General features: G+C 34.4%; 2 protein-coding genes across 2 annotated transcripts in view; one reads left to right on the top strand and one right to left on the bottom strand.

The window, feature by feature from the left end:
- The window catches only part of LOC148949329 (retinoblastoma-binding protein 5 homolog), a 327298-nt gene that overhangs the window by 61123 nt on the left and 253838 nt on the right, over positions 1 to 12337 (bottom strand). The gene's annotated exons all lie outside the window — the stretch shown is intronic.
- Positions 2071 to 11486, top strand: LOC148949333 (uncharacterized). The gene is made up of 4 exons (XM_089093555.1): positions 2071 to 2318; positions 3906 to 4062; positions 6427 to 6665; positions 11292 to 11486. Exons 2-4 carry the CDS (start codon positions 3912 to 3914, stop codon positions 11484 to 11486), a joined length of 585 nt encoding a protein of 194 aa, XP_088949681.1. The 5' UTR covers positions 2071 to 2318; positions 3906 to 3911.

The raw sequence follows: 12337 nt of genomic DNA, 5'->3' as shown, positions 1-12337 counted from the left end.
CAAAGTTTTAGAGTTATAGGTCAAAGCCACGCCGGCCATTTTTGAACGGGTCTCTCTGCACTAGAGAGAATGATCGGGACTCTAGGTTGGGTGTTTTCTATGCCTATTCACCAATGCCAGGTTATTATTTGATTGTGTTAGATACGTACGCCTCTAGATTAAAGTCTTATACTCCTTTTATACGTACATATCTTTGATATTGATCTTTAATATATTAATATAAAACAACATTTAATCTAATATTGGTACATAAAAATTAAGAGATTTCTTTACTAAAAAACGCCTATTTACTCTTTCTATCAATTAACAGAGTCATGTTAAAATTTTTACTATTAATATTATGGCAAATTTCGGTAAGAAATGTCAATGAATCGATTTTGCTAGTCATAATTAGCAGTTACATTTTGTCTACAAAACCCAATAACCTATCTGACTCTCCAGCACTTAGACTCGAGACCAGAAGTGTGGTAGTGCTTTTAAAAAATTTAAGATAATTTAAATAAACGAATTTCCTTCTATTCGAACAAGAAATATATCCGACATATTATCTGTTGTATCTAACTGAGCGTGTGTGAAATAACATCAGGGTTTCTATTTAATTCCGCTAAAGGGATTTTTTAAAAATGGACACACAACACAGGAGGCGGTATGGTATGTTGGAGAAGATCGAAGTCCCTCCACCCTCCACCCCCTTATTATTGTTGACACTTTATTAATAAGCTTACATTAATAAGAAAAATAATGTTTTTTTTACGAATATAGTTCAGAGGAATTTCCATTTTACATTAACCTAGTAACCTAGTTTTTCCCTCCACCTTTAGCAAGAATTCTTACCCAACAAAATCTAATTTTTTCCCTCCACCTTTAGCAAGAATTCCTACCCAACAAAATCTAAATAAAGTTTAAGAATTCTTACCCAACAAAACCCATCCGGCTATGCCTCTTAACTGCAGTGACTTTTATTGCTGTTAGGAATTCAATATTTTAGGCGTTTGAACTTTCTGAAATGTTCGGTGTTGTTGTAAGTTTGATAATTCCTGTAGTATTAATTGTTGAATTTGTCGATTGTCCGCTTTGTTTTGGTTGTCCGCTTTGATTGTCCGCTTTGTAATGGCTGGTCAACATGTGGATGTTACTACTAATACTTATTCTACTAACACTACTACTACTACTACTACTACTACTACTGCCACTTTAACTACTACTTCTATTACTACTAATACTACGACTAGGGGTAGTCTATCAAGGTTAAAATTTTCAAAAATGCTGAGGGAGAAGTTTAAACTAAATTAAAACACACTATGGGCCTACAGATTATCAAAAGTGATTATCAGCCTTATCATAGCAAAAGGTTGTAGTAATAAATTGAAACTTCCAGGGCTGGATGATGAGGATGTTCAATTGACCAAACGCAGTATGTGCATACCACTACTGCTACTAGTGCTAGTACTACTACAAATCTAACTTTTGACTACTACTAGTAATATTCATTCCATTACTACTGTCAATGCTGTTATAGCTAAAGCTAAGGATATGAATGTGAAGATTTCAGGGAGGGAATATTGAGGGGGAAGTTGAACTGAATCAAAATAGGCTACACTGTGCCTACTGGTTGTCAAAAAGGTTTATCAGCAATATCTTAAGAATAGCTTGGAGTATGAAGTTGGAACTTTCATGGCTTGTTGTAGAGGATGTTGAACTAGCCAAACGGCAATATGTGCTATGATACTATTTCTACTGTTATGACTACTACTTCTACTGAGGCTAAGAGTATTGACGTGAAACTTTCAGGGAACATTTAGGGGGATGTTGAACTAAATCAAAACAAAGTATTTGCATTAAGGCTCCCAAAAGATGTATGATAAATTTCTCAGGAATATCTTAGACTATTAAGTTGACACTTTCCTTATGTATGCCTCCTGAAGGTCCTATGTATGGCTCCTGAAGGTCAGTACCCAATGTCCCACTGGTGGTGGGACAGACTTTTAAGTCTTGTCATCACACTGACGACTTTCGAAACTACATCGCTCCGAAAGTACTGCAGTACTTCCCAGTACTGCAGAGGACTGTGACAAACACCGAGGCTTCGACTGATTTAATTTATATATGTTGTATAGTTTGTACACTCCTACGCTCAATTTTAATCCGATTTAACCCTCAGCTGCAGATGCTGCTTTATCCAATTAAAAGGAAAAGGGTATCCAGTTTGCTTCAGAAGAGACGATCCACCCTAATGTCCTTCAACCCTGGTTTCAACTCCTCAGCGAGACTTGGCTCAACAGAAGGGGCTTTCAGCTTTCGACCAAGTGTTGCTTCAGGTATTGAAAATATGCCAGCATTTATTAGGAGAAAAAAAATGATCTATACTTGATAGATTTAGAAGGAAAATTGGCCAATCAACATTAATAGGGGGTAAAATCCCTCCTCTCCCTCTCGTTCCCACCAGTAAGCAACGGAATTGTGCATAGGACTTTCTTGTTATGTGGAAAGAACTTTCCGTGGGGAAGTAATTTTCCATGGAGGGGGAGCCAGATTTCCCGGTATTATTTAATAACAATCAGAAATTAAATTTTTAAAAGGCAAGTTTTTTTGCGACTTAAAGTAAGGGGCAATACCAAACTTAAAACGAACAGAAATTATTACGTATATGAAAAAGAATTACCCTTCCTCAAGACCTCGCTCTTTACGCTAAAATTTGACTTTGTGTCCGAATTCTTTAAACACGACTTCTGAAACACAAGGACCCTTTATTTTGAATAATAAAGCATTTTTTTTTTTTAAATTCTATAAAATACTTTAGAGTAAAGAGCGACGTCGTATATGTGTCCTATATTAAAATAATAAAAAAAGCGTCGGGTATCCGGGTGCTTTTAGGCTATGTATGATGGCGTTAATGCGTGCTAAAAGCCAGAGAAACTGAGGATAGATGAGCACAAGCACAAAACTGATTGATACCATAATTTATTTCAATTGGAAATAGCTTTGGCGAATCTTGACTCAGTTTTCGGTTGATTATTCTTATCTTTAATTGAGAATCACTCATATTCCTCATTATGAATTTATTTTATATCATTCATTACAAATTGCCTCAATTCAAAAATATGGACCTAGTTTTGGCAACATCAAAGAAGTCTTAAGATGTTCGGTACCAAAAATGTCATTTTGCAAGTCTTAGCTTGAGTGATCATAGATGTGTCAACAGTTCGAAAAGCTAACCAGAGGCTCTTTCAAAACAAATGAAACCTATAATCCCTTACAAATTGTGAATCTCTAATCAATGCACGCACAGCATAAGTGTGCATTCTGTGTCCACAAGGATATCCATCAAGGCAGTTAGCACAACAGGACACTTCAAAAGCTGTCAAATTATTCAATGTGACTTTATTTTAGCTTATTTTTAATGTTTTCTAAGCAGGTACAATAGAATATTATTAGAGACTACCTTTTCCTTAACTCTGAAAAGAAAAATCCACTCTGTTGAATATAAAAAAGCTTTCTAGTGACGCAAGTTTCATTAAATCTGAATGTCTATATCCTTTGCACAAAACGAGATATATTAAATGGCTTTTCTAATTATGTGCATTCAGGCTCCCAAAAGATGTATGATCAATTTCTCAGGAATATCTCAGACTATTAAGGTGACACTTTCCTTATGTATGCCTCCTGAAGGTCCTATGTAGGCCTCCTGAAGGTCAATACCCAATTTCCCCCTGGTGTTGGGACAGACTTTTAATTCTTGTCATCACACTGACGACTTTCGAAACGCCATCGCTCCGAAAGTACTGCAGTACTTCCCAGTACTGCAGAGGACTGTGACAGACACCGAGGCTACGACTGATTTAAGTTATATATGTTGTATAGTTTGTACACTCCTACGCTCAATTTTAATCCGATTTAACCCTCAGCTGCAGATGCTGCTTTATCCAATTAAAAGGAAAAGGGTATCCAGTTTGCTTCAGAAGAGACGATCCACCCTAATGTCCTTCAACCCTGGTTTCAACTCCTCAGCGAGACTTGGCTCAACAGAAGGGGCTTTCAGCTTTCGACCAAGTGTTGCTTCAGGTATTTACTTGCTCTTAAGTGAATTGAAAATATGCCAGCATTTATTAGGAGAAAAAAAATGATCTATACTTGATAGATTTAGAAGGAAAATTAGCCACTCAACATTAATAGGGGGTAAAATCCCTCCTCTCCCTCTCGTTCCCACCAGTAAGCAACGGAAATGTTCATAGGAATTTCTTGTTATGTTGAAAGAACTTTACGTGGGGAAGTACTTTTCCATGGAGGGGGAGCCAGATTTCCCGGTCTTATTTAATAACAATCAGAACTTAAATTTTTAAAAGGCAAGTTTTTTTGCGACTTAAAGTAAGGGGCAATACCAAACTTAAAACTAACAGAAATTATTACGTATATGAAAAAGAATTACCCTTCCTCAAGACCTCGCTCTTTACGCTAAAATTTGACTTTGTGTCCGAATTCTTTAAACACTACTTCTGAAACACAAGGACCCTTTATTTTGAATAATAAAGCATTTTTTTTTTAAATTCTATAAAATACTTTAGAGTAAAGAGCGACGTCGTATATGTGTCCTATATTACAATAATAAAAAAAGCGTCGGGTATCCGGGTGCTTTTAGGCTATGTATGATGGCGTTAATGCGTGCTAAAAGCCAGAGAAACTGAGGATAGATGAGCACAAGCACAAAACTGATTGATACCATAATTTATTTCAATTGGAAATAGCTTTGGCGAATCTTGACTCAGTTTTCTGTTGATTATTCTTATCTTTAATTGAGAATCAATCATATTCCTCATTATGAATTTATTTTATATCCTTCATTACAAATTGACTCAATTCAAAAATATGGACCTAGTTTTAGCAACATCAAAGAACTCTTAAGAGGTTCGGTACCAAAAATGTCATTTTGCAAGGCTTAGCTTGAGGGATCATAGATGTGTCAACAGTTCGAAAAGCTAACCAGAGGCTCTTTCAAAACAAATGAAACCTATAATCCCTTACAAATTGTGAATCTCTAATCAATGCACGCACAGAATAAGTGTGCATTCTGTGTCCACAAGGATATCCATCAAGGAAGTTAGCACAACAGGACACTTCAAAAGCTGTCAAATTATTCAATGAGACTGTATTTTAGCTTATTTTTAATGTTTTCTAAGCAGGTACAATAGAATATTCTTAGAGACTACCATTTCCTGAACTCTGAAAAGAAAAATCCACTCTGTTGAATATAAAACAGCTTTCTAGTGACGCAAGTTTCATTAAATCTGAATGTCTATATCCTTTGCACAAAACGAGATATATTAAATGGCTTTTCTAATTTGCGGAAATTTTCCGGAAAACGTAGGGGTCAGCTTTTAGTTTTCTGTCGTTTATTCGGATCTTTTATCTAAGCTATACAAGTTATGCAAGACTGCTCAATCAGTTCTTAATAGTTCGGCCACGTAAGCTATAAAAGCTTGTTATAGACAAGATAGGATGCTTATTATTGAGCTAAATCAAGAGTTAATTCTCAAGATTTGAAAATATCCAAAAAATAATCTCTCAAAACCATTTTAGATTATCTTGCATATGATGAAGATGTGCCAAAACTGCTTTACTTCATTTAAATCAGCAAAAGGTCATCTTTTACTGTGAAGTTCTTTTGAATATTTTTAACTACAGTTATTCAGCATATTTGAAGTAAAAAGTGTTTCCTTTATATGTTTCATTCTCAACAACCCCAATTCTAGGTTTATACCAATAAATATCTGACGAAGATAATTTCTTAAACCACATTGGCCCTCTATAATATAAAGAAGAAAAGATCAAAAATGGATTTTTACAGGCCACACGAAAATAATGAAAAAAACACAAACATATGATGGCAGTTCAAATTTTTGAATTTTTTTGCAAATCGCGGATATTGATAAATGACTCGCTTTATGGTTGTTAGGTATTTGGTTTTAATTTCTCTAATTTTTGCTTTTATTGTATGTTATTTATCTTTTAATATTGTTTTTTTTTCATTGGTTTTTATTGGTTTTGTGTTTTCACAGTGAGTTTCCATGTTTGATTTGTTTTGTTTTTTTATTTATTTTTTTTTTAATTTTACTTAATTTTATTTATTTTCTAGTGAGTAAGAAGAGATGCGGTTGTACTCTAAAAAAATTCATTTTGAGTGTTTTTTTTTAATTATTTTTTTTATAACTTAAAAAAAAAAAATTAAAATAGTTTATTCTTTATGTAATATCTGACAAAGCTCTACTCGTTTTTATGCCCCTTTCTTAACTTTTTTAATTAGTTTCTGTTATGTGTCATTTCTCTTTTGTTCCTGATTTTGAATCTTTGCCGTATTTTCAGTTCTATTTGGCTTTGAGTATGTAATTTTAGTGAATAAAGCATATTTGAGTTTTCATTTATTTTCACTAGTTACTCAGACAGAACTCTCCGAAGAACCTATAGAGCTTATTAAAGCAATCACATTATGGGAGAAGAAGCACTCATACAAAGAAAGTGAAACTGAAAGTGAAAGCGAGTCCAAAGATGAAGAATCGGAAGTCAGACCGAAGAAGCTCTCCGAAGTCAGACCGAAGACGTTCATCGAAGTCACACAAACGAAAGAAGCTCTCGAGAAGAAGGTCTTGAGTTCAAAGAGTAAAATTAAAGAAGTGAGTACAACTACTTGCTAAATAACTATAAATTAAATAAATGAATAATTTATTAAATAATAATTATATTATAACATTTCATTCATTATTTATATAAGATTTTTCAAATAATGATTTATATAAAATAAATAATACATTATCAAATAATCATATATAAATATATAATACCTAAGTCGCATCCATCCTCATGGGACTTTATGGGGCCGCTCCTTTCGAAAGTTCACGGACCAGTGCTCCATTTCCTGTTCGGTCAGGTACAGTTCTGGATAGTTCGGTGATATGTTGCCGATCAAAGTTGTCAATTCACCTCTTTACAAGGTCTTCCCCTTGGTCGACGCCCTTCAACAGTCCCTTCGAGGAAGATCTTGGTTAGTTGAATAGGGTCCATTCTCTTGACGTGCCCAAACCAGCGTAGTTGTTGTCTTCTAACTTTGTTTAGGATCATGTCTGTTGATTTTACTCTTCTATGGACTTCTACATTTGTGACATGGTCATTGTATCTTATTTTCGATATCCGGCGTAAGCATCTCATTTCGAATGTAAGGAGGATTCACTCGTTTTCAGCTTTTATTGTCCATGTTTCACACCCAGACACAGCAATGGATATGATCAGGCTGTTAAAAGGTGAGGTTTCAGATGGTTCGAGAGGTGGTTGGACTTATGTATAAAGTTTGTTAATATTCTGAAACTAGAGCTGGTAAGGGCTAGGTGGTGTTTTGTGTCAGCAGTTTGGCAATTATCAGCCGTTAATAGACTACCAAGATAAAGAAATCGGTCTACTTTTTCCACTTGCTCACCATCATGATTGATGGAGTTTATGATTGATAGAGGGGATTTTTTGGTGTCCTGGTCTTGGCATTATGTAAACTAGACTTTAGTTTTGTTAGCACTAATCTGCATCTCAAACGACTTCGTTTTTTTAGAGATGCTGTCTGCCTGTCTTTAGACTTTTTGGGGGTCGTAGCTAGCTGGTCGTTATCATCAGCGCACGCGAGTTTGTCGTGTAGGATCCCACCACATTTTGCCCCACACCTAGTGGGTGTCAGGGAGAGGATAGCATGCGGGATTAAGTTGAAGAGTTGTGAGGATACATTGCATCCCTTGAGGACTCCGAAGTTGTCAAGAATTCATCAGAGAGGCCATATGTAGTCGGAATTTGGCTTTTGAACTTGTTGTACATGTCCTCAACGAATTTGACGATTTCGTCTTGGATATTGTAGTGTTTTAAAATATGCCAAAGATCTTTCCTCCATATGAGATCTAAGGCCTATCGGAAATCAGTGAATAGCTCTCTATTAAACTCGGGGTAGCGTTCCGTCAGTTTGTACACAGTAAAGATTTGGCCAGTAGTAGATCGTCCTGGGCGAAACCCAGCTTGATACTCGTCGATAACATGAGCAGTGATTTCTTGTATTCTATGGAGGAGGATCTGAGTCAGAATTCTGGTTTGGTGGTTTGTTTTGCTTGAATTTCCTTTTAGGCTAACTCTGGTTTAATTTTTAAATTTTTTATATTCTTTTATTTATTTTAATTTTTTATTTTATTTTATCAAACCTTATTTAAAAATTTAATGTACTAAATTTATTTCATTTCTCGTCTTAAATTCTTATTAAATCGACTGTGCTAACAGTGTACTTCAGTCGTTTGTGTGGTCTTATTTTCTCCTTGAATCTGCAGAGGGTTAATTCAGTAACTTTTGGATGTTGTAGCTCTACCTGAAGGGATTATTTTAAACCTAGGGGCTATTTTGTTTCCAGTAAGGTACATCTGAGTGTCAAGACTTTTTGAACACTTTATAAATTTTAATTTCAGTTAGACGGACGAGCATTGATCCATAAAGCAACACTGTTTGATCATAGCTAAGTGGCTAATCGTAGCTAAGCTGTTCTTGCTAAGTGGTTGGCGCACTGGTTTGGGAATCCTTTTTCCAAGGGGAACGGGTTCGATTCCTGGCGTGGCCGGTTATTTGTTTTGGGACGGGGGTCAGTGGCGTGACAGCAAAGTTGTGTGACAGTGTAAGCTCCAGCTCTAAAGTGATCGTGAGTCGATACAGTTAAAAAGGTGGGCCCGGGATCAATAGTTTGAAGGTAAGCAGGTATGGTTTGCGAAATAATTGGATGGCTGGACCCCGATTCCCCCCCCCCCCCCATTGCGCTTCCTGGCTGAAGGGTCACGAAACGGAGATTAGAACTGCCGGTTTGGACTATAAGGGTCTAGTTCCGTCATACTTACTTACTTTACTCACTGTTCGTTCGTATTTTAGTGACTAAATTTGTCTTATTCTGTCAAAGCTTTGTTCACTAATTCAAAGAAATTAGTTTTCCCATGTGTTCAACCTCTGTTTTAAAACCGGAAGATTTCCGTCTTGTTTCAAGTCTGCAAGAATTATCTCTTTGTATAAAGGAGGAGACCCGAAGAACCCAACAAACTACCGGCCGATTTCAATCCTGTCTACATTTGGGAAGTTGCTCGAAAAGTGCCTATATAACCGTATAGTCAGCTTTTTAATGTAATCTAAATTTTTTAGTCCGATGCAATTTGGGTTCCGGAAGTCTCACTCTACTGAGTATGCTATTATGGCAATGACTCAGTTTGTTCATGACGCCCTCGACAAAGGTGATATTCTTGCTACAATTTTTATTGACATTAAAAAGGCATTTGATACGATTTCCCATAAAATATTGCATACTAAACTTGATAACTGCGGCATAAGAGGCCCAGTTAATGGAGGCGAAAAACTGGAAATAGAAAAACTGAAAGAAAATGAAAAACTGGAAATTGACTTGAGAGAAGAGATTTGTAAAGAGTATGAAGATATTTGCTAAACGAGAAAAGACCCACACAGAATATGTGGAAGAGGTAAGTTTTAATTTGAGTGTATAGTACAGCTAAACTCTAAAGTCCCACTCACAGGGGTATTTAGCTAGGTAGGCAATATGTAAGCATAATAATTATCGACTTGTCATAATTTGCTTTTTCTTGTACGAGTAGTCCTGAATGGGAGCTGGCGTTTACCCCTCCCCGTAAAATACCCCCCTCGAAAATACTCCCAGCGATTTGTCTAAATTGACTGTCTCTAGACACTTAATTTTAAATAAACAGACCTGAGAAGGTTTGAGCATTTGGGTTGATTTTTTATTTCATAAAAAAAAAAAAGAATGAATGCTTTTCCTTATCCTATTGGCTTAAAAAGGATTGAATTTACATTTTTAAAATTTATAGTTCCCAAAATGTTTTTTTTTTTCCTTAAAAAATTGGATTACATGACATTGGAACTATAAATAACACAAGTCAATACTATTAAGTATAACTTAAAAGTAAACATAAATGTAAAGATAAAATCCCGATCGGTATTGTTGTATAGAGCGAAATTGAAAACCATAGACAGTTTGCCTTGATATTGGATAGTCATGCAATTCTACCTACTCATTAAAATGCTGCTGTGTTTGTAAATGAAAAACTTCTTTACAATTTATTTGAATTCTTCTTCTACCTACGTTGACTAAAGTACGAAAATATGAAAGTGAAATTAATGTTTGAAAGTATCTGTGTATGTATGTGTGGTATGTATGTATATATATATATATATATATATATATATATATATATATATATATATATATATATATATATATATATATATATCCGTATTCGGCAATTATCTTTAGTGTATTTTTTAAATTCGGGAATTTTTTTCTAAAAATAAGGAAAAATATCCTTAAAAATCTGGAACATTCAACAATTCAATTTTTTATGAAAAGTAACTATTTGCATTTAATGCGGTTTTTGGTAGTAATGGGTGCCAAGTTAAAAAAAAGATACTTGGGCTTAAATCAGCAAAAATGCAGCTTAAAATATAAGGGACTAAATAGCTTATGAGGGTTCTTGCACGAAACAACAGATTGTAACTAATTGAATTGTTGCCGCAGAAAAGTGATGGTGAATTTAAAAATCTTGTTTTGTCTAATTGTTTTCACGCTCCAATGTGGCAACACTGACGGAAATATGATACTACCCCAAAAACTTCATAATTTTGAAGTAACCCAAAAAATATTTTTAATTTGTCTTTTTAATGTGCGAATAGGCAGAAAAATCCAGTTAAAAAAATGTTTTTAATTTGATGTCATTTGATCTAATATTCTTTTTCACTTGGTTATTATTTGGCCTTCGTATGCATTGGGTTTTTGTCTTTTTATGACTCAAAATGTGTTAAATCCAACCAACACTAATCTTTTTCTTTTTATTTTTATTGAAAATATACACAAGCCTGCTTCTGGGGACCCATTTTTCTCTCGCTCAGTTTTGTTTTTGTTTGTGTTATATTTAGTGTAAAATTTCTATATTTCTTGTATTTTCTATATTTAAGATAATATAGAAAATTTTACGTAGAGAAACCCCCTAGCTAAATTTTGCCTTATATCTTTTTTGTCTAATATCTTATTTCTATTGATTTGTGTTGATTTTTTCTATTTTGCTTTTATTTATCTAATTTTTTTATGGTTTTGTTTCAGTATGTTTTAATCAAAATTTTTGTAGGACATTTTAAGTTTAGATCATAGGAGTAACAGAAGAAGGTCCTAAGTTTTTTTTCAATCATTAGTGTAATTATGTTATATAAATTTCAAGCTTCGAGAAAAGGCCGAGGAAACAGCACAAAACTTACGATTCCAGCAGGAATTCAAGAAAAGGAGAGGAGATCCTGTAGTATATGTTGACCTTTTGAATGAAAATCTGACTTTGAAGGTACCGCCTCCTTTTTTGTTTCTTATAATTATTGATCATCCTTACTGCTTGGACATAAAGTTTGTCTTTTTATATTGAAGAGTTTTTATATTGATATTTTGGTTTTCATGATTATAGATAAAAGTTGTTTACTAATTTTTGTCTTTATTGGAGTGGATTGTGCCAAACAGTGCGGTAAATAATCCCATCTCGGACTTTTTCCATCTCGGACAATTAGGCTTTTTGATATCAAGGTCTGCCTCTAAGTAATCAACAGTGACAGTCATGGGAAAAAAAAAATTAGAACTAAAGACCAAATAAGAAAAAACTTCGAATACTTGCCCATAAGTTGAATAAATCGGTGAAAAGCTTTACTGACCTTATAATTCACTATTTAAATTTAAATTTATTATTCTAATAAAAAAATAACAAAAAAATAAATAACAATAAAAATCCTAGAAGAGAACTTGTTAAACTTTTTAAAAACAATTAAAGTGACACTGAAAAAAAAAAAGATAGAAGAATAAAATATGGGTAATTAAAGCCAATTGGTTAAAAGTTGAAAGATTAAATTATATTATAAGTTTTGTTACATTGTTGGACAGCGTGCAGAAATTTGTGGCTAGCTCAACACTGGAGGGTATTTTATTCCATTGAATAATAGATTTGTAAATGGGAGATTGCTGGGCAGCAATAGGTTAGTAGTTGAGGAGGAATATTATTGTGGAAAGCAGAGTAAGCAAGCGATAAGTTTAGTTTCTGTATGATTTGATCTAGTGGAGCTGTACCATAATCTGAGTACAAATCACGGGTTGGATATAGACGGGGAAGCCGAAAAGCTGCTTTAATGGCACGGTTTTGGGCAAATTTGAGTTTTTTAGTGAAGGACCGGTTTTAATTTCCCCAAACTGATCCGCAACAAGGAAAGTAAGGAAAAATCAAGGACTAAT

The sequence above is a fragment of the Artemia sp. Qi Xiang Cuo genome, chromosome 8 (genome assembly GCF_049724085.1).
Source record: "Artemia sp. Qi Xiang Cuo chromosome 8, ASM4972408v1, whole genome shotgun sequence".
In the NCBI taxonomy this organism is placed as follows: Eukaryota; Metazoa; Arthropoda; class Branchiopoda; order Anostraca; family Artemiidae; genus Artemia; species Artemia sp. Qi Xiang Cuo.
This window is presented reverse-complemented; position numbering and strand designations above follow the sequence as displayed.